This window comes from Pan paniscus, chromosome 13, assembly GCF_029289425.2.
Source record: "Pan paniscus chromosome 13, NHGRI_mPanPan1-v2.0_pri, whole genome shotgun sequence".
Classification (NCBI taxonomy): Eukaryota; Metazoa; Chordata; class Mammalia; order Primates; family Hominidae; genus Pan; species Pan paniscus.
In genome coordinates this window covers 76,551,178-76,574,996 of record NC_073262.2, presented here as the reverse complement: position 1 = coordinate 76,574,996, position 23,819 = coordinate 76,551,178, and the positions used below count along the sequence as shown (strand labels likewise).

Genomic DNA, 23,819 nt, shown 5'->3' with positions numbered 1-23,819 from the left:
GTGAGAAGAAATTTGTTTGTCCAGAATGTTCAAAACGCTTTATGAGAAGTGACCACCTTGCCAAACATATTAAAACACACCAGAATAAAAAAGGTATTCACTCTAGCAGTACAGTGCTGGCATCTGTGGAAGCTGCGCGAGATGATACTTTGATTACTGCAGGAGGAACAACGCTTATCCTTGCAAATATTCAACAAGGTTCTGTTTCAGGGATAGGAACTGTTAATACTTCCGCCACCAGCAATCAAGATATCCTTACCAACACTGAAATACCTTTACAGCTTGTCACAGTTTCTGGAAATGAGACAATGGAGTAAATATTACACAAATACTTATTCATTGTGGTTATTTTTATACAGTAGTGAGAAGAATATTGTTCCTAAGTTCTTAGATATCTTTTTATTGATGTGCAAAAATTTTTGGATTGACAGTAACTTGGTTATACATGACACTGAAATGCCTTACTTTGTATGATATTCCATAGTATATTAAAAATGGTAAAATTGCATGGGTTTTGTAGGTACTTTTGGAATCTAGAAGAAATGAAATTTTACCAAGTTATATAAAGAGAAAATTGAATTTAACAATGCGAATGGTAGTCTAACCAAATGCATCAATCCTGTGTGGTTTAGTGTAAAAATGAGAACATGTTGGTATTTATCTATTGTAAGATAAAAGAGCTGGTGGGTGAAAGAAATCATGTTATGATAAAAAATTTTGTAATTTTCTTGATGACTGGAATTTTTATTATGCATAACTGACAAATCAAGTTTCCAAGCAAATGTTACATAGTGTAGGCTTTACTTAGCTTATCAATTTGTCATTTTGAAGCTAATTATTTTAATTAGGTTAACTATGTACAATATTTTAAGCATTACTCTTGTAAGATTTTGAAAACTACATTTTAACATGGAACTCTAGGGATAGTCACCTTTTAAATCCTGTTGAAAAGCCATGTTTAAGATTTAATTTGCCAAAATAATGTCTTGTTAATATTCTTTCAATAACGAAGTTGGGCAATATAACCAATGTTTAAAAAAGTTTAAAATGTATAAGTTGAGGCATTTGGGTGGTAAGAGAATGTTATAGTGAATTATCCCTTTTCTTGACTATTGGAGGACCAAAAAAATAAGGTGTATTGCGTCTTAGCAGTGATTTTTATCCAATCTTGTTTCCAAAAACCATGTCTCCCAGGGCCTTAAAAGCCATCATGTAAATTACCAGTAAAGTATAACATATGCAAACATAACAAAATCACTTCCATAGTGACGATACTCCAACCATATGGATATTAGTCATAGAAGAACTAGAGGTTTTATGATATTTTTTTAAGTCTTTTTTTTTTGTCTAGGTAGTCAGTCTGCACTTAAATATCAATCATTTTCCTTTTTTGCTTCTTCCCTTAAAATTTATATGTATCCAGTACATTTAATTGAGAAACGTATGTTTTTTATTATGCTGTATTTTCTTTTTATTTTTTAATTATTGTTTATATTTTCAATTCAAAAATGTACAAAATAAAGTTACATTGCTGGTCTTGTAAGAGCTATACAGTTTTCCTAAATGTATACCTGTAACTGCAGCAGTTCACCTATTTCAAAAATTTGGAATTCTGTTCATTTGTTATTCTTAAGACCACCTCAAATTTAAAGGCTACCTTATTGTACGTTTAAAGTGTATTATAACAGTGTGGTAGTTAATAAAACACTATTTTTTTTTCTTTTGAGTTTGTTGTATTCCTATGCATAAAAAATATTGCAGTGGTATGGGGTAAGAATTGGTGGTTTATTTTTCTTCAACTTGGCTTTTTATTTTTAGATTCTTGATTTTAGACACTGAATTGTAAACAGGCATTTATTTGAAGAAGAGATATATAGAGACACTGGTCATTTACTAATTTTTTACCTAGAGTAAATAAGAATGAGCTTATTAAATACAATTTTTGAAAAAAAGTCTTAGCCCTTAGCCCACATTGATTCATATCAGTTTTATCAGTACCATTTTGCAATTTTTTTGTTTTCCGTTTTAAAGCAATGCAGAATATTTTGATTTATCGAAAACCTGAATTTACATTAAGACTCCTGAAAATGATAAGACAAGCGTTGGTAACCATGGCAGGAGTTACTTGAAAAAGTTGCCTTTTGAATTTGCATGTGTTTCATCATGATAAAGGCAGAGCAGGAGGAAAGAGTATTAATGTGATTGTGTATTGTAGATGTTTTAAAGTAAAAGTCAAGTTTCTTAACACATGTATACAGTGGGGGTAAAGATGTCCATTTTCTGTTTTCCAGGCCCAGTCTGACTCTGTCTGTAATATCTGATTGCATTGGAGAACTCTAGACACGCATAAACGTGGACAGTTTTTCTAAATGTGAGACTTAAGCTTGTGATGTAAAATAGGAAGTTCTACTTGGAATAATATAAAGGAACCACTAGAATTTACAATTATTTTGAAGTTACAGGGATTAGATTTTGAATCTTAAAATCCTTTAGGTAATTTTTAGAATTTTTAAATTAAGATTAATGTGAAGAGAATTAAGTGAGCAGCAGGTGGTTCACTTGAGCAAACTGCCCATTAAGTCAGATTAAACCATTTGAATGATAGTAGAGATGTTTTAAGTAATACTGGATTTTTACAGTAAGTTTATGGTGTACTTTGAATCGATAGGTGTCCATGCATATTTTATGAATTCGTGGAGAATGAATGCAATGAAGAAAATAAGTAGTCTTGAAAATTATTTAAATAAAGTTGTAGATTTTTTTAGTGCCCACTAGGAATATATTAGTGAACTTTGGAACTTTTACCAAAGTTATGTAACCTCAGTGTAGATAATTTTAAATATTTCTATTTTTATATTTTAAAATGTTGAATATACTCTGGAAACAACATTTGAAGATTTGCTCTGATGTCAACTTTTTCTGGTTATAAAACCTATTAGTATTGTGTATGAGTATAATTCTCAGGGTAGGTATACTCTAATACGTGTTTTGTCAATTGCTTTATTTTTGTAAAGGCTAGAGTTAGTGCATATTGAATATATTTATGTACAAATAATTCCTGTTGTAACATTTAGTGGACTCGATTATCTGTATACCTCAAATTTTAATTTAAGAAAATACCACTTAAAGAGCATCTCATTTTCTATAGATTGAGGCTTAATTACTGAAAAGTGACTCAACCAAAAAGCACATAACCTTTTAAAGGAGCTACACCTACCGCAGAAAGTCAGATGCCCTGTAAATAACTTTGGTCTTTCAAAATAGTGGCAATGCTTAAGATACTTAAAAATACACATAAGCTGAAAGCATGTCAAGCCTATTTCATAGAAAATAGTTCTTAAACAGTATTGTTCATTAGAAATTGCTGGGGAGCGTTTTAGAGATTCCATAGGCCTGGTAGCCACCTCAGCTTACTAAATCAACATCTCTGGAGATGGAGTGTATATGTGTTTTGAAACAGCTGCTCAAGTGGTTCTGTTAAACACTCCTGCGTTACAATCACTTAAAATAGAGCAAGCATCCCCTTAGGCTCTTAATTGTAGTTTAAATTCCAGTACTGCCTACTCAGACCCAAAAGTTTTGTTTTATGAAAAATTTGTATTGTGTTCAATATTGTTTGAAATTTGGGGTTGTTGCATAAATGATTATGGAATAACATTTGGTTTTAAAATATATAAACTGACATGTTATGCTACCTGTTACACAATTTGGTTTTCAGTTTTAATTATATGAAGCTGGTAACAATCGTTTTTGTTGTAAAAGAATTATTTTTCACTAAACAGTATGTTTAAAACTGACTGCCATGAATGAGTACTAAGTCTTTTGTTGTCTGACAATAAGCACAAAACAAATTAATTGATATCTTTGGTACAAATTTGATATTTTTGTGAAATCACCTCATAATTTTATTTAGTGTTGAAGAAACAACATTGGCCCCTTGCCTTGTTCAGACAGATTTGCGTATAATGTAAATATAAGTGGCAGAAACAAAGTACTGTAGAAACCTAGAAGAGGGAGAATTCTGCATGAAGTCTGGGAAACTCAGCAGAAATGGCGTTTGCAAAGGTACAGTGTGGTGTGTTGGGTGATGGGGGACTTAGTGAGGGACAGAGTGGAAAAAATTTTAAGAGGGGCTGCCAGATTGCAAAAGAGAAGAATTTTTTGTCAGTGATTCCTAGTCTTTTTGGGATCCTACACCTTCTCCCCAGAAAAATTCATTCTAGTCCAGGGTTTATTGTTTGTTTTTTTCCTATATTTGACAGGGTCTGTCTCTGTCACACAGTGCAGTGGTGCAATCATGGCTTACTTCAGACTCCACTTACTGGTCTCAAGCAATCCTCCCCACTTCGGCCTCTTAAGTAGCTTGGACCACAGGTGCACACCACCATGCTCAGTTAATTTTAATTTGTTTTGTAGAGATGGGGTCTCACTATATTGCCTAGGCTGGTCTTGAATTCCTGGGCTCAAGTGATCCTTCCACCTCTGCCTCCCAAAGTGTTGGGATTATAGGCGTGAGCCACCACGCCTGGCCAAATCTGGAGTCTAAAGGGTATACAAGGTTTTTTTTTTTTTTTTTTTCCCCTGTTGGCTTTTATTTGATGTTATAAGGTCTTCATGATATGAATATATTTTTTAAAAAGGTGTCATGTATATTGTCATGTAACATGATTCATGCCACTTCATTGTTGTATTAAATACGTTTAAGATATAGTTTTTGATGTTAAGCATGATATCCTGAGAAGGCCTGTCTCCTTCAGTCCTTTTCCCCATTTTTCACCTTTTAACTGTTGCTTCTGAATCTATGCTAAGCTACTTACTAGATGTGTGATATTGGTAGTTTTCTTACCTTAAAACCTCATTTTCATCATCCATGAAGAGGCTAACAATAGTACTCCCTGTTTATAGGATTGTTGTATTAAAATATAAGCATTTAGCATAGTGCCTGACTTACGGTAGAGATTCAAATGGTAACCTCCTTCCAATACCTTCCTCCCCCCTTAACTCTGGAGATTCCATTTTTCTGTAGTGAAGTGTTTTAGAATTTTCATTGTTTGACTATGGTTCATACATTGATTTTTCCAAAATGAGAAGAAGTCTTATTTCTAATGCAAAAATGTGAAAAGAACAGTTGGAACCTAAAGTGATAGTGGATGAAGTGTCTGAAGTGACTGCCCTATCAGAAAAGGATGGAATAAGAAGAAAAGACTGGAGCACCTAAATGTGTATTTTCTTGAGGAAATTACACCCCTGTGTAAGAGTCTATCCTATTTGAACATTTCTAAAAACCAGCCGAAGAATCTTCAGGTTCATTGCGACTGAAAGATAAAGTCTAGCACTGAAGTGGTTTTTAAGATTAGGAAAGGCCATCAGAGAAATGCAGTTATTTCTCCCCTCCATCCTTCCCCCACAAAAAAAAGTCTAAGCCTCCGATTAATCGACAACAGGGAAATACAGGAAGTATTGGCTTAGTGACCTTTTAGGATATCTGTCCAACTTACATCCCTTTTCTGAGCATTACTTTCTGCCACCTTCCGTGAGGAGCTGTTCAGAAATCAGACAAGGAGTGGACATCTGGTCAAAGTTGAGCCAATTAGATGATTTCTCCTGAGAATTTGGAATTGGAAAACTGATGTCTTGGGAGGTCACATCTGGAACATACATGGGAGGCAGAGAAAGCAAAGATGACATTCAACCCCAGAAGAAAAAGAAAATGGCTTTCTTGATTCCTGATAACTTGGCAGTGTTTGTTCCAGTGTCTTGCATTTCACTATCTGCGTTTCATCCTCCTGGGGTTCCACAAGATAGCCTTAAAACCTTACAGAGAGACTCCCCAACTTAGTTTTTTCTTAAGTCAGAAGGCTGTTACTTGCTACCAAATAATGCCAACTAAGACAACTGAGGTACAGTATATTCTCTCGTAAAACACCATAGAGTTGATGACTTGATCCTATAGAAAAGGGTCCCCAACCCCTGGGCCACAGACTGGTACTGGTCCCTGGTCTGTGAGGAACCAGGCCATACAGCAGGAGGTAAGCGAGCATTCCTGCCTGAGCTCTGCCTCCTGTCAGATGAGCCACAACATTAGATTCTCATAGGAGTGCGAACCCCGTTGTGAACCCCGCATGCGAGGGATCTAGGTAGTGCCCTCCTTAAGAGAATCTAATGTCTGATGATCTGAGGTAGAGCAGTTTCATCCTACAACCATCCCCACCCCCCGACCACCATCCATGAAAAAATTGTCTTCCTCAAAACTAGTCCCTGGTGCCAAAAAGTTTGGGGACCGCCGTCCTAGGAAATACCAACAAAAAGTCACGTTTATTGCCTGCCAAGTGAGTCAGGTTTAGACAAGGCAGAACTTAGTATATAGCTTGGATGAATCAGAAAGGGTGGGCCTTGAAAGACTGGTAGAATGTGTCCAAGAAAACTGATTAAAAGGCTTAGAAGTCCCTCTACAGTTTCAGGACGCCCTCTTAACAGATGGCTGTATCTTTATCTGTGGTTGGTCTTGTGGAATACTGACTTTCTGCCAGCATTAGCCTGTGTTTCTATGTCACACCAAGTCACGTATATTTTCATTGTGTGTTAGGACTCAGAGTAGGTTTGGGTCTTTCTTTTAATTATGTATACCCAATTACTTAGTCCTCCTCACACCCTGATCCTTTAAAAATTCTTAAGTTGTGTTAATTGCATTTTTCTCAATTCTACTCCTAGTAACTCTGTGTGGTTTTTTCCATCTTTATTCATTTAGTAAAGTTGAAACCTTTCATAGCATAATATAGTGATTAAGTGCATAGGTTTGGGACTTAGACACACATGGGCTTGCTTGTCTCCCAGTTCTGCTGCTTACCACCTATGTGACCTTTCACTCTTTACCTTTCCACTCTTAGCCTGTTCTCTAACTATAAAATGAGAATGATGCTAGCATCATCTTCATAGAGTGATTATGGAGATAAATAAGTTAATGCATGTAAACCACTTTCCATAATGCCTGGCACATATTATATTATGTATTAGTAAATGTAAGCACTGGAAGAATCAGTATTCTTCCTACACTTGAAAATAGTTGTCTTCAACTATTGTTGTATTAGTGAGTTAATTCACCTTGTTAAGTCACCTTGATCCACCTAGTTGTCAGCCAACATTTATTAACGAAACTGCTAGTATTCGTATTGTGCCTTTTTTATTATGAAACATTTCAAGAATACAGAAAAATGCAGAAAACAATGTAACAAATACCTAAGTATCTATCACCCAACTTTTATAATCTTATTTTTACCTATATATTTTTTCTTTTAGAAAGGAATGATTACAGTTGTGCTTGAAATCTGTATAGCCCTGTCTCATTTCATTTGTCTCCCTTTACCCACATAAGTAATTGCAGCTCTGAATTTGATGTTTATCAGAATGATACCATGAGTGGTTTTATATCCTTATTATATGTATGCATACCTAGGATTGTTTTTCTGATTTTGAAACTTTATATAAATGGTATCATTCTGTACAAAACCTTCTGGGACTTGTTTTACCACTCATGTTTTTGAGATGTATCCACACTACCATGTTTCTCTAAATCATTCATTTAAATGCTGTAGTTCATTGAATAAGTTTATCACAATGTATCCATTTTCTTCTTGATGAGCATCTCAGTTATTTCCAATTTTTGACTTATAAACAATGCTGCAATGAAATAATTGACATATTTCCTTGTGTACATGTGAGCATTTCTTGAGATATGTATCTAGAACTTGAATCACTGGCCAACAGGATATTCTTAATCTTCAGTTTCACCAGATACTTCCAAATTGATCTCCATAACATGCATACCAAATTATATTCCTACCAGCCATTTATAGGAGTTCACATTTTTTCCATACCCTCCCAATCCTGCCTTGGCAGATATGTTTTTTCCAATGAATAACAATGAAATTTTGTTTTGGGATTTGACAAAATGATTCTAGATTCATCTGGAAGAAAAGAAAGTATAAGTAAGAAATTTAAAAGGGACCTGAAAAACTAAGCAGTGGATATATTTAAAAATTGGTGCCAGTAGGGATAACCAAATATTTGTTAACTGTAGCAGAAACAATGCATGTTTTTCTCACTGGTTCCACCTTCTATCTCTCAGTCAAGCCCTGCCCAGGTGTGGTAGTCCTCATAGTCTCTCTCTGTAGGGGTCTTCTCACATAGTAGACCACTCTCTTGAGTTGAATATTGAAAAGAAGGCTTGGCCGGGGGCAGTGGCTCATGCCTGTGGTCCCAGCACTTTGGGAAGCTGAGTCGAGCGGATTGCTTGAGGTCAGCAGTTCGAGACCAGCCTGACTAACATGGTGATGAAAAGTACAAAATTAGCTGGGGGTGGTGGCGCATGCCTGTAATCCCAGCTACTCGGGAGGCTGAGGCACGAGAATTGCTTGAACGCAGGAGGCATAGGTTGCAGTGAGCCGAGATCGCACCACTGCACTCCATCCTGGGCGACAGAGCAAGATTTCGTCTCAAAAAAAAAAAAAAAAAAAAAAAAAAAAAAAAGGCTTAAGTCCAACTAACTGTTTCCCTGCTGTTCATTTTATCCAAGGGCTGGGGATATAGGCTACTGCACATGATGGGTTGACGGATGTGAAATGATAACTCATGACTTTAATTCTAATTTTTCTATATTCTGGTGAGGTTGAGCATATTTTTACAAGTTCATAATCCATTTTCCTCTGATGGGAGTTGCCTGTTTGAATCCTTTGCCCACTTGCTTTTTGGGGTTATTTGCAATTTTTTGCATTGATCTTCAAACATTCTTAATTAATCCCAGGTACATATTATTTTATATATAAAATATATTTTAGAGATATATAGGCTGATAGTATCTTTTCTCAGTCTAAGGCTTATCTTTTAATTTTGTTTATGGTGTTTTGTGTGTGTTGTTTTGCAGAAGTTTTATTGTATCTGAATTGTGGCTTTTGTGTCTTTCTGAAGAAATTCTTTACCTACTGTCATAAAAATTTTTCTCTAAAAATTTTATGATTTTGCCTTTCCATTTATCTTGTTAATTCACTTTGAAATTACTTTTGTTTATGGCGTAAAGTCCATTATTTTCCATATGGATAATCAGTTGTCTTAGCAGTTTATTGAATGGTCCAACGTTTCCCTGCTGATTATAATGCCCTCTCTGTTGTTTATCCTAAATTCTTGACATCCGGTAAGGAAGTCTCCTCTGCCCACCCTTCTCTGTATTTCAAAATGGTTTTGACTGTTCTTGACCCCTTGCTCTTTCTGTGAACTTTAGGATTAAATGATTATGTAGAATTAAACAATCGGGTTAAGGTTTTTTATTAGAATTACATTGAATCTATAGATTAATTTGGGGAAAGAATGTTACCTTTCTATCCATGATCATTCTGTATCTCTCCATTAATTCAAGTCTTTAATGGTTTTTAAAAATAAATTATTGTCTCTTTGAAAATCCTTACACATCCTTTATTGCACTGATTCGTATGTAGTTTATGTTTTTGTTGTTGCTTTGGAGAATAGGCTTCTTAAAATTAAATGTTTAAATTGATCAATGCTGGAGTATATAAATGCTATTGATATTTGTAAAATGATTTTGTCTAATAATCTTACATAATTCTTTTGCTGTTCTAATAGTTTGCCTGTAGATCCTATACGATTTTCTGTGGAGACAGTCATATTGTCCTCAAAGAAGAAAATGTTTGTCTCTTCATTTCCAAGTCTTGTGCCTCTACTTTTAATCAACAGCTTAATGTTAAACAGAAGTGGTGGTGCCAGACATCTCTGTCCTGATTCTGACTACTATTTACTTTTCTTTCTCACATGTAACTATAACATTATTCAGTTCTTATAACATGGTAAGATAGGTGGAATAGGCATTATCTCCATTTCTAGTTAAAGCTTAGTGGGCCAGAGTATCACTCAAAAACACACAGCTAGTAGATGTCAGAATATGTACTCCAGACTTTCTGACTTCAAATCCTGTGTGATTATCTCAAGTATCACAGCTGTCTTCATATAACCTAAAACAGGATTGATGGCATTTATTTCTTCAACAAACATTTGAGTGCATGTTATATACCCGATATTCAGGATGAAATTATCATTTCATAATTTCTACCCTGAAGGTTATAGTAAGAGAAGCTGATAACATTCTGACTATAATCACCTTCCTGACTTAAAAAAAAAATCCATTTGGTTTCTCTAGTTTCCTGTACTTTTTTCATTATAACAACATATTCCCTTTATTTCAATGTTAGGGAAGGGCTACTTTTTTGGTTTTTGTTTTTCCTTAAACATGATCCTCTAAGAGCTACAGTATAACTCTGCTAAATATCCACAGATGTGACATCTGGAGCACTGTGCCCCAAGCCTGGGAGAGCCTGCGTGTAGGCCTTGTCTACTTGGCACGTTTAGATTCATGAGGGGACCTAATAAACCTTTTATGACTTTCAAGGAAAGAACATAGGGCCTTACTTGCTCAGGCTCTAGTGTTAAACTTGAGGCTCACTTGATAAGCCAAATTCAGGGCAGCAAAAAACTAAGAAAAGTTGATGATGGGAATGTATCTTTCTAACCAAAGTGTTCCTCAAATCTACTCCAATATTGGAGACAGTGAGTCAACCCTGAAATGGAGACTAGAAACTATAAGGCAGCAACATATGCACAAAACCAACTTTTTTTTTTTTTTTTTTTTTTTTTTTTTGAGATGGAGTCTCATTCTGTCACCCAGGCTGGAGTGCAGTGGTGCAATCTCGGCTCACTGCAACCTCCACCTCCCGGATTCAAGCAATTCTTTTGCCTCAGCCTCCCCAGTAGCTGGGACTGCAGGCACATGCCACCACGCCCAGGTAATTTTTTGTATTTTTAGTAGAGACGGGATTTCACCGTGTTTCGATCTCCTGACCTCGTGATCCACCCACCTCGGCCTCCCAAAGTGCTGGGATTACAGGCGAGAACCAACGCGCCTGGCCAAAACCAACTTTTTAAAGCAATATTCTGCCCTAGAAGTCATTATTTGACTGATGACGCACAGCAAAAGCGACAGTAGGTGTGAACACCATCCAGAACCAAGGTCTTGTGTTACCTAGTCTCCTCTCTGCTGGGCTGGTTTCTTTGTCAATTGGCAAAGGATAAAGGGACAGTTTTTTGAGATATTTCTCATGTCCTAGAATTTAAACTTAGGACACAGAGGGCAAAGGCTCGGAGGAAAGAAGTTAGCCGTTAACAGCTATGGCTGTGGAGAAAGAAGGTGTCCTAGAATGTGCGGTATCATCATGGGGCCGGACTCAGCCTGCAGCGCCAGTGCTGAGCGACCTCTTTTAACACTCTGTACTTAAAGAACCACCAAAGGTGGTATACAGTCTTAACATTATTTGAAGGTGGCTTTTTGGACTCTGACTCAGTGTGATCGCAGCTTCTTTGTTCTTGAGGACTTTATCTCATCACAACTGTGAGATCTGGTGGGGAGCAAGCTGCAAACTTAAATTCCTCCCTGGTTTTGCTCTACAAGGGCAGAGAAAACTGTCCCTTTGCAAACAGTCATAAAATTAACAGGGTCACGGCATGGGTTCTATCAACTTGCTAGACTGTCAGGCAACCAGCTGCAGAAGGACCTAGGCCTTGCTCGTCATTGACCTCTAAGAATGAGCAGCACCAGGTTGCTAACTCCTTTGCTTTTGGCAGTTACTTCTGTCTTAGTTTCCCTATTGCCCCATGGGCAGGCAGCTAGGTGAGTGAAGTCGGGGTTCGGCTTGTCTCATTGTCACCTACTCCTCACTCACAATCAGGTTCTTGAAAGAGTTGCCCACACACTTTTCACTTCCTTTTCCCCTGCTCTCTTCTCAGATAACTCCCATCTGGTTTCTGTTCCTTCACCTCACTAAAGATGGTCTTGAAAAGGTCAACAGTGACCTCCCTGTCACTAACGCATGTAACATTGAAACATTCACATACTGCCTGACCTCAGTGTTCACATCAGTTGGCTGTTCTCCATTTGTTGAAGTAGATTCTTTCCTAATATCTACCCATGGCCCAGCTGTTTCCTTCTTCCTCTTTCCGCTTCTCTCTCTCCTTTGCTACCTTTTCTTCTTGTACCTGGCAGTTAAATGTCGAATTTTCCCCAGGCTTGATCCTGAGCTGATTTCTCTTCTCAATCCGCACTCTTTTACTGGATGATCTCATTTGTTCTTGGGATTTCCTTTTACTGCAGACGTGGGCAACTCCCAAGTTTTCCATCTTCACTCCACTCCTCAACTGAGTTGCAGGTAAAATATTGAATTACCTATTTGGCCCCTGTTTTGGAACTTTCACAGGTACCTCAAACTTTATGTGTTCAGAATTCAGTTTCTGAATGTCTACTCCTAAACCTGGACCTTCAGTATTTATCTCAATGAATAACGTCATATGCTTCTCGATGCTCATGCCAGAAAGGGGAAGGTTAACGTTGACACCATCTCCTTCCCATTCCCCATATTGATCTTGTTGATTGTCCAAGTGTCTCAAAGCCATGCATCTCTCTGCATCTCCTCTACCAGCATCCGAGCAAGAGCCATCATTTTTTGCTTGGATTACAGCAGTATCCTGGAATCTGGGCTCCTCGTAACCACTCTTCCTGACTCCGACTAGTCCACACTCCAATCAGCAGCCCAGAGTGATCTTTGAAAATGTCAGTCTCCTTAAAACTCTTTATTGGCACTTCACCTAGCATCCCGAGGCTTTGCCATGCCTGGCTGGGCCTCTGCCGGCTTCCCCAGCCTCCGCACACGTGAGCCTGTCCCTTACTTGCTGTGCTCTGACCAACTACCCTTTCTCACTCAGATGGCTCAGGTTCCTTCCACTTGTCTCTGCATCCTGTGCAGTTGGTTAGGGCTGCATTATGACTTTCATAGGTCCTAGGCACTTTTGCCTTATAGACTCCTTCATAAATATATATTTTAAATTATGACTATATTGGTACAAAGATGAATATAATCTAGGTTGGATTCATTTTTTATTGAGATAAATGTACATAAACAAATGAACCATTAGCATTAAAAAATTTTAATTGACAAAAATTTTACATAATTATGATATACAGCATATTTTGAAATGTATACTTATACATTGTGTAATGGCTAAATCACGCCAATGAACATATGCATTACTTCACATGCTTATTTATTATGTGTCAAGAACACTTAAAATCTACTCTCTTAGAAATTTTCAAGTATACAATACATTGTTATTAACCATAGTCACCATGCTGTACACTAACCATCTTAAAGCGTACAATTGAGTGGCATTTCATACACTGACAATATTGTGCAATCACTATCTCTACCTACTTCCAAAACATTACCTCAAAGAAAATCCTGTGCCCATTAAGCAGACATGTCCCCATAAGCCCCTCCTCCCAGCCCCTCAGAACCATTAATCTGTCTTCTGTCTCTATGGATTTACTTGTTCTAGATGTTTCATATAAATAGAATCATACAATATGTAGCCTTTTGTGTCTGGAATCTTAGTGTAATGTTTTCAAGGTTCATCCACATTGTAACATGTACTAGTAATTCATTCCTTCTTATGGTTGAATAATATTCCACTGTATGTATTTACCACATTTTGTTTATCCACTCATCAATGATGGACATTTGTGTTTTTTTCCCACCTTTTTGCTATTATGAATAGTGCTGATATGGTTTGGTTATGTCCCCACCCAAATCTCATCTTGAATTGTAACTCCCATAATTCCCACATGTTGTGGGTAGGACTCTGTGGGAGGTAATTGAATCATGGGGGTGGGTCTTTCCTGTGCTGTTCTCATGGTACTGAATACGTCTCACGAGCTCCCCTGAAAAAGCTCTCTCTTTTTTTTTTTGGCCAACCACCACGTAAGACGTCCCTTTGTTTTTCCTTCATCTTCCACTTTCATTGTGAGGCCTCCCCAGCCATGTGGAACTGTGAGTCAATTAAACCTCTGTCCTTTATAAATTACCCAGTCTCGGGTATGTCTTTATCAGCAGCATGAGAACAGACTAATACAGTGCTGCTGTGAACATTTGTGTACAAATGCTTGTTTGAATGCCTGTTTTCAATTCTTTTGGGTATATACCTAGGAATGTGATTGCTGGATTCATTATTCTCCTGATCTTAAAAGAAATTAAAAACATGTTCATGGACCCCTAAATGTGTTGTGAGCCTAGGCACTGCACCTACTATTCCTGATGGCTACGTTGACGCTTCATCCTATTCCTTCTGCCTCAACTGCTTCTAGTGCACCTTTGGTACACCAGGAGAGGGGTAGCCCTACCTAGCAAAATGTCCACTGGGAAGACAAACTATGCCTCGTAGAGCAGAAAGGGCCCCCAGTAGGATAGACAGTGGATCTATTCTCAGTTCCCATCCCGGAAGAAACATGAGAGAAACATGAATTGGTTGCAATAGTCAACCTGAGCTCAAAGCAAAGAACCATTCTGCACATATGCACAATCAGCTCAGTATCCCACTTGCTCCTGACTTGCATGTAGGCAACCAGGGCCTTTTTGAGATGGGCCTTCGCTCTGTTGGCCAGACTGGAGTGCAGTGGTGTGATTAAAGCTCACTGCAGCCTCGAACTCCTGAGCTCAAGCTAGGACTGTAGGTGCACACCACTGCACCTGGGTAGCCAGGGCCCCCTTGGTTCTTATATACTTTCCACCTCACTTACCTCCTCTTGGGGAGCCTGACCTTAAAAAAAGAAAGATAATTGATTCCCCCAGTTTTGAGTACAGCAGTGGTGGTGGTAGACAGTAAAATACAAACAAGTATTACTTGTTATGCTGACCTAATTATTATTTTTTTCAAGACCTTGGGATTATATTCTTGGGTATTCTTGGGTAAGTGTTAGGTACATTTTGAACTTTAGGAAGAAAGAAATTCCAAGTAGAATAAATTATAGTACAGGGGCTGGGTGCAGTGGCTTATGCCCATAATCCTAACATTTTGGGAGGCTGAGATGGGAGGATTGCTTGAGCCCAGAAGTTCAAGACCAGCTTGGGCAATATAGCAAAACCCCATCTCTACTAAAAAAACAAAACAAAAAACAAAAAACCCCAAGAAATTAGCTGGGCATGGTGGCAAGTGCCTGTAGTCCCACCCTCTTGGGAGGCTGAGGTGGGAGGATCACCTGAGCACAGGAGGTGGAGGCTGCAGTGAGCCATGATCACACCACTGCACTCCAGCCTGGGCCACCGCACTCAAGCCAGGGCAACAGGAGTGAGACCTTGTCTCAAAAAAGAAAAAAAAAAATTAAACTAGAGGGTATGAGGCTTTCTCTAGCACTCTACCATATATCTCCTCTGCTATTTTTCTAGCAACCCAATGGTAGCAGAAAAGGAAGAGGAGTATTGTGTTTTGTTTGACACTATTCTTTCTTTTTTAATGTTAACCTCAAAAGTCTTTACTTTTCTTCTTTTTCTTGCATGTTAAATCACAGAATCTAGTATGACGTTTTCTTAAAAAGGAACCTAAATGTACCAGCCTTATGTTCTAGACTTACCTCTGTCTTTCTTATTATTTGTCTGCATACCAGGTGGTTAAAAGGAAGGGTTTGGACGGATCGTGTTCTTTGCATCAATGCTTCCCTATGCTTACATTTGTAACAAGAGAAGATTATAGTCAGAAAAAGTTCCTAGTTCCTAACCAATTTTTTTTAGTCAAACCCACAATATTTTCCATTCCCCCTTTTAATTACATTTGCTCTGTGGTTTGGGTAAGCAGACCACATTGCTTGCTGCCTAAATTATTTTCCAACTACCAAATTGCTATGTCCCTGAAGATGTCCCAAATCATCTCCTACATGTTTTCAGGCAAGCTGTCTTCTAGGACATTGAATTATATTCTTTATTATGATGTATAATTATAGCATCAATGTCTACACACCTTTTGTTACAAGTATATGCTAGTTATTTTTCCTGTTTCAAGATTATTAAAGCAGTTCTTAGGCATTAAAAGATACTGTCAACAGAATAAGTATTGAAAAGAAGATAAGGGGAAAATCCAGAGAAAGCAAAGTTTCCATAGATTCACCTGCTAACTTTACACTGGCTATAATGACTCTTAATATGTTTTTGTTTGTTTGTTTCTTTAATCTTTTTTTAAAAAAATTCTCTCCATGAGTTGAATATAATATATTTTTGTTAGTAATTGGTGAATTTATCTACCTTCCTTTGTAATAGTTTGTGAAATCAAGTGGGTCATTATGAAGCCTACATACTCAGTTATTTTATCTTGTCAAAATTAGCTCCATTTGGAGATATGCAAATGGTATTTGTCATTACTTAGCAAGTGTTTTGCCATGTTGAATATTTGCCTCTCTACTTTTGTCATGAGCTCAAGATGATAATAAATGCCAAGATAATACAGAATGGCTAATGGGTCTGGGAAACCTGGGAACATGGGCCAAGTCCATCAGGGTTTTTTGTTGTTGTTGTTTTGTTTTTTTAATGCAAAGAACAGAAAGAGCATAAAAGGCTTTCTGGGCCAGGCATGGTGGCTCATGCCTGTAATCCCAGCACTTTGGGAGGCCAAGGCAGGAGGATCTCTTGAGCTCAGGAGTTCAAGACCAGCCTGCACAACATGGAGAAACCCTGTCTCTCAAAAAAAATTGTTAGAAATTAGCTGGGCATGGCCGGGTGCGGTGGCTCACTCCTGTAATCCCAGCACTTTGGGAGGCTGAGGCGGGCGGATTACCTGAGGTCAGGAGTTCGAGACCAGCCTGGCCAACATGGTGCAACCCCGTCTCTACTAAAAATACAAAAATTAGCTGGGCGTGGTGGCATATGCCTTTAATCCCAGCTACTTGGGAGGCTGAGGCAGGAGAATTGCTTGAGTCTGGGAGTTGGAGGTTGCAGTGAACCAAGATTGTGCCACTGCACTCCAGCCTGGCCAAAGGAGCGAGACTGTCTCAAAAAAACAAAACAAAACAAAAAACAAAAAATTAGCGGCATGGTGTTGCATGCCTGTAGTCCCAGCTACTTGGCAGGCTAAGGTGGGAGGATGTGGCTTGAGCCCAGAAGGTGGAGATTGCAGTGAGCCAAGATCACACGACTGCATTCTAGCCTGGGTGATACAGCAAGACCGTGACTCAAAAAAAAAAAAAAAAAAAAAGGATTCCGAACCCAAGATACTGTGATTTTCCCAAAACTAACTCTCTCTCTCTCTCTCTCTCTCTATATATATATATATATATATATATTTTTTTTTTTTTTTTTTGAGACGGAGTCTCTCTCTGTCACCCAGGCTGGAGTGCAGTGGCGCAATCTCGGCTCACTGAAAGCTCTGCCTCCCAGGTTCATGTCATTCTCCTGCCTCAGCCTCCCGAGTAGCTGGGACTACAGGCACCCACCACCATGCCCAGCTAATTTTTTCGTATTTTTAGTGGAGACAGGGTTTCACCATGTTAGCCAGGATAGTCTCGATCTCCTGACCTCGTGATCTACCCGCCTCGGCCTCCCAAAGTGCTGGGATTACAGGTGTGAGCCACTGCGCCCAGCCTAAAACTCTATATTTTATGAGAGAAACTAAACATGAAAAGGTTTTCTTAGTCTGTTTGATAATTCTTCCCCCCTCTACATTAGTTTCACTTTGGTTTTACATTTTTCACTATGATTGTTAGGTCTGGTTTTAATTTAAAATTTTGAACATGGGACTTGGCCCCTTCACATTCTTAATTCTCAATGATAGGACCTGCTTACCAAAATCATTCTACTGGTGGCCCAGGAACAGGCAGGAAGTTGTAAGAAGGTACATTGTAAAACTCAAAGACAAAATCTGGGCTATTAAAGTCTGGTGGCAGGAAGAGCTCTAGGTCTTTGCCTGTCGGGAGCAGAAAGCTGGGTGAAGAAGACAACTGTGTCTGTGCTGTGAGGACAGTGTTCATGATATTCCTAATTAAGATAATAAAGCAGAACCTATCAAGGCTTTGCCAGAGTTAATTAGCTGCTGTTTCATTACCTTCTAAGGTTTCCTATGGAAAGTCTCGCAAGAGGTGTTTTATGAGCAAGTTATCACTGTTTTTATGGATTTTGGTGATTTAGATCAGATTCATGACCCACAACCACATTTACCATTATGAGTAGTATAGACTTTATTTTTCCAGATTTTGTGCACTGCATATCAATTTTTCTCTCCTTTGAGTAGTGCTTAACAATGATGTTTTGAGAGTTATTTTATGTGATCTTTTACAACTGAAATGAAAATGACAGGAGATTTTGAGATGGGTAAACTAATCTTTGTCCTCCTTTGAAATCCTGGGAACTCTGAGTTCCTTTTGAGTGCTAAGTGCCATGGCTTATGTACTGAATGTTACAGGAGAATAGAAGAGGAGTTCTCAAGCCAGAGGTAGGGCTCATGGAAGACTTCCCAGGGGGGTGATAAAAACCAAAGATGAAGAGTTGGTTAGGCAAGAATGGCAGACTAGACAGGAAACTCCATGTCTCTATTTTGCCTAGCACTAATTCCTCAGGCTTGGCAGAGAGAACCTGTTTCAGTAGAGTGGGTAGTCCGTAAGTATTTGTTGAATGATTGAAGGAAGGGCTAACAGTGTGCTGTTCCTCTAAAGTAACATGCTTGCATCAGACCCTCTGGAGACATGATACCTTCATCCAAATCAAACATTTTGGGCAGCAGCAGACTTTGGGAGGCAGAGCTAAGAGCAGATGGTGCCTCAAGTTAAAGTCCCCTATGTGGCTGCCTTATCTATATTTAACACCTGTGTTATGTCTTTGGGAAAACTGGAAGAAAAAACCAAGGAGATAAGTGCTTGTCAAGGTTGCTAAGCTTCCTCTGAAGCTTAGCCAAGAGGAAATTGGGCTCTCATCTGGGCTTACTACAAGTGCATGGTGCTCTTTGGGGGTGGCAGTAATCTCGGGAGGACACCAGATAACCACTGACCTAAACTAAGTCTCAGCTTCAACTATTAGCCAGAGAAAAGCTGCAGAAAAGAGGTCGGGAAAAACCAAAACAAGCATTTGCTGGTTATCATCCCCAGGTAATGTTCTCTAAGGCCCGGTGGGATTTTCTTTGAGCCTCTGTGTTAGTGAAATGATAGGAGGAACTAATATATCCACACTGCTCTAAAGAGAAAAATGTGCTAATTTACTACTTTCTCCTGGTCAAAATATGCCAGAAGCAGTTAACACCATCCTGAAAGCAACAGGAAGAAATACCTTATTTTAATTTCCCTAACTTTGACTCTAGCCTTTCTTGCAATAAGTAACTTAGCAGAAAAGGGAGGGGACAATGATGTTTTAGTTTTGATTTTTTTATTGAGTAGTATTCCAGCCAGATTCTTTCTTACATTGTCCTTTACTTTTAACCACCCTAAACAATATATCAAGATGCACAAAAATTATCAGTACAGTGTGTACCAGTAGCTCCGTCATTGGAGATAATTTGATGACTGCTTTAAAGCTCTTTCCTCAGCTAGAGAGCCTCCTGTCCTCTGCATTCTGCTACCTTCAAAACAGGCCTGAGTACCAAGAGGGTGATGGGGTGATGGTAGCCTGGATATACAGTTAAGATGTGTATTAGTCCATTTTCATACTGCTATGAAGAAATACCCAAGACTGGGTAATTTATAAAGAAAAAGATGTTTAATGGACTCACAATTCCACATGGCTGGGGAGGCCTCACAATCTTGGTGGAAGGTGAAGGAGGAGCAAAGGCACATCTTACATGGTGGCAGGCAAGAGAGCATATGCAGGAGAACTACCCTGTATAAAACCATCAGATCTCATGAGACTTCTTCACTATCATGAGAACAGAAGGAGAAAAACCCACCACCATGATTCAATTACCTCCCACTGAGTCCCTCCCATGACATGTGGGGATTATGGCAGCTGCAATTCAAACTGAGATTTGGGTGGGGACACAGCCAAACCATATCATTCCACCCCTGGCACCTCCCAAATCTCATGTTCTCACATTTCAAAACCAATTAAGCCTTCCCCAAAGTCCCCCAAAGTCCTAACTCATTTCAGCATTAACTCAAAAGTCCATAGTTCAAAGTCTCATCTGAGACTAGGCAAATCCCTTCCACCTATGAGCCTGTAAAATCAAAAGCAAATTAGTTATTTCCTAGATACAATGAGGGTACAGGCATTGGGTAAATATTCCCATTCCAAATGGGATAAATTGGCCAAAATGGAGGGGCTATAGACCCCATGACAGTCAGTCCTAAACCCAGCGGGGAAGTCAAATCTTAAAGCTCTGAAATGATCTCCTTTGACTTCATGTCTCATATCCAGGTCACACAGATGTAAGAGGTGGGTTCCTGTGGTCTTGGACAGCTCTGCCACTGTGGCTTTGCAAGGTACAGCCCCACACCTGGCTGCTTTCATGGGCTGGCCATTGAGTATCTCTGGCTTTTCCAGGCACATGGAGCAAGCTGTTGGTAGATCTACCATTCTGGGGTCTGGAAGATGGTGGCCCTCTTCTCATAGCTCTACTAGGCAGTGCCCCATGGGGACTCTGTGTGGGGGCTCCCACCCCACATTTCCCTTCAGCACTGCCCTAGCAGAGGTTCTCCAAGAGGGCTTCACCCCTGCAGCACACCTCTGCCTGGACATCCAGGCATTTCCATACACCCTCTAAAATCTAGGTGGAGGTTCTCAAACCTCAGTTCTTGACTTCTGTGCACCTGCAGGCTGAACACCATGTGGAAACTGCAAGGCTTGGGGCTTGCACCCTCTGAAGCAATGTCCCAAGCTGTACGTTGGCCCCTTTTAGCCACAGCTAGGATACAAAACCAAGTCCTGAAACTGCACAAAGCAGCAAGACCCCTGGCCTGACCCACAAAACCATTTTTTCCTCGTAGGCCTCTGGGTTTGTGATGGGAGGGGCTGCTGACATGCCCTAGAGACATTTTCCCCATTGTCTTGGCGATTAACAGCTGGCCCCTCATTACTTATGAAAATTTCTGCATCAGGCTTAAATTTCTCCTCAGAAAATGGGCTTTTCTTTGCTATTGCATTGTCAGGCTGCACATTTTCCGAACTTTTATGCTCTGTTTCCCTTTTAAAAATAAGTTCCAATTCCAAACCATATCTTTGTGAATGAAAAAACCGATTGCTTTTAAGAGCACCCAAGTCACTTCTTGAATGCTTTGCTGCTTAGAAATTTCTTCTGCCAGATACCCTAAATCATCTCCCTCAAGTTCAAAGTTTAATGGATCTCTAGGGCGGGGGCAAAATGCTGCCAGTCTCTTTGCTAAATTAGGATAGCAAGAATCACCTTGCTCCAGTTCCCAATAAGTTCCTCAACTCCATCTGAGACCACATCAGCCTGGACTTTATTGTCCATATCACTATCAGCATTTTGGTCAAAACCATTCAACAAGTCTCTAGGAAGCTTCAGACTTTCCCACATCTTTCTGTCTTCTGAGCTCTCCAAGTCTCTAGGAAGTTCTAAACTTTCCTACATTTTCCTGTCTTCTTCTGAGCCCCCCAGTCTGTTCCAACCTCTGGCTGTTACCCAGTTCCAAAGTTGTTTCCACATTTTTGGGTATCTTTATAGCAGTGCCCCACTACCTGGTACCAATTTACTGTATTAGTCTGTTCTCATGCTGTTAATGAAGACATATTCAAGACTGGGTAATTTATAAAGAAAAAAACATTTAATGGACTCAGTCCCACATGGCTGGGGAGGCCTCACAATCATGGCCAAAGGCAAAGAGGAGCCAAGGCATGTCTTACATAGTGGCAAGCAAGAGAGCATGTGCAGGGGAACTGCCCTTTATAAAACCATCAGATCTCATAAGAACAGCATGGGAAAAACTCCCCAACATGATTCAGTTACCTTCCATGGGGTTCCTCTCATGACGCATGGGGATTAGAGCTACAAATCAAGCTCAGATTTGGGTGGGGACACAGCCAAACCATATCAAGGAGGAAGGCAATGAGATTTCTTGTCACAGTCTCCAAAGTGGAAGAGGATTGTGCAACCAGAAAATGTCAACATGCCCTTTTCCTCCTTGGGTGAAAAAGCCTTAAAAATGATTTTTGTGTAGGGCTGCCCTTGCAGAACTTTTGCATGAATTAGAGAAAGGCATTGCTCTGGGCAGCCGCAGGCCCCTGCAGGACTTGCAGCTTGGCAAAGGGAGCTTGGGCTGGATTTGGCCATTACTTGAAACAGGTTGTCCAGGAACAACCTGAATAACTGAGTGATGGACCTGATCTGTGTGTCCCTTAAAGAATGCTTATATTATTCCTGAAAATGGTGGCTATGGACAGGAATTGTTGGCAGGGTTGCTGTTGACACTGTGCTGTTTTTCCTCTGTTCCTTTTCTCTCTGCTCCTCTTTTTTCCCCTAGTACCTCTGAATGGGATCCCCAGAGTCAGCACATGTCTCTCAGACTTCAAATCCTTTCTTCTAGTCATTCATTAAAAATTACTCACTCTATGTTCCATTCCTCCAAGACCCTACCATGGGACATAAATTAATCTGATTAATAAATTGGGGCTAAGTTGCTAATGATTAATAATATATTAATAGTATATTACTCCTTCAGAGAGCGCTGAGATAAATATTTATAGATTGGGCCATAGCATTTACATTTTAAGAGAGACCTTCGAGGCCTTAACCCAAAATTAGATGAATGAGGTGAATTTCATGTTCTGTGGCATGGCCAATAGAATGATGTTTTAGAGCTGAGTTTTCTTACATTTCTCAGGAACACTATTTAGGTAGGTGGTCTACTTATGGAAGAAAAAGTGAATTCAGTTGATAACCCAAAGTGGCATTCAAAAGTATTGGGCAAATTGAAGAGGCATATTTACAAACATTTCAAACTTTCATTTAAAAAAAATACTAATGGCAGTATTTTAACATTTTGTAAATTGCAGCTCTTATTTGCTTTCCTGGCTGAACACTTTTCCCCTTCTTTCTTTTCAATGGCCTGTGAATTTACTATACTTATCTAAATTTAGTATTGTGTTAAATGTAGTGAATTTATTTGCACACTTGTCCAGGAACTACCAGAAAGCCCTGGAGTAAATTAGCTTCCATCATAGCGTGGCTCAGAAGCTCACATGATGTCATCAGGTCCTCCGGTTCCTTTCCTCCTTTTCTTGCCCTTTAATCTTCAGTGACCCTCTACTTTCACCCGCTACGTCAAAAAAAAAAAAAAAAAAACTCTTTTGGAGTAATTTAAAACTTATAGAGAAGCTTCAAAATAGTAAAGAAAGTTTCTGCATACCCTGCGCCCAGTCTCCTCTCACATTAACGTCATGCATGACAATAAAACAGTGACCAAAACCAAGAACTTAACACTGGTACAATACAATAAAACCAGAGACTAAATTTCACCAGTTTTTCCATTAAAGTCTGTTCCAGCATCTAGTCGAGGGTCTCATGTCACCGCTAGTGGTCATGCCTCCTTAGTGGCCTCCATTTTATGACATTTCCTCAATCTTTGCCACCTTTCATGACCTGGACATTTCTAAAAAGCAGTGGCCAGTTATTTTGCAGAATGTCCTTCAAGTTGGGCTTGTCCACTCTTTTCTTATGATTAGCCTGAGGTTATGCATTTGTGGTAAGAATGTCTTAGGAATTATTACAGGCTTCTGAGGCCATCAAATTAGTTGTACACGATGTCAACATATCATATTACAGAGAACGTTAACCTTAAGTGATGTCTGCTGGGTTTCTCCAATGGAACGTTATTATACCCTTTGTCATTACTAAATACCTGGAATGAGATACTTTGAGACTATGCAACTATCTTATTTCTCCTCAAAATTTTCCCCACTAATTTTAGAGACCATTGGTGGACTTTCCTGCAAAATTTCTTACTATATTTTTCT

General features: G+C 39.1%; 1 protein-coding gene across 3 annotated transcripts in view; it reads left to right on the top strand.

Moving 5' to 3' along the window:
- The window catches only part of SP3 (Sp3 transcription factor), a 57,549-nt gene extending 55,823 nt beyond the window's left edge, over window positions 1-1,726 (top strand). For all 3 annotated transcript variants that reach the window (XM_034954526.3, XM_034954524.4, XM_034954522.3), the window contains one exon: window positions 1-1,726. In XM_034954526.3, the coding sequence (XP_034810417.1) occupies window positions 1-317 (317 nt within the window). In that variant the 3' untranslated portion in view covers window positions 318-1,726.
- The last annotated feature ends 22,093 nt before the right edge of the window (window positions 1,727-23,819 follow it).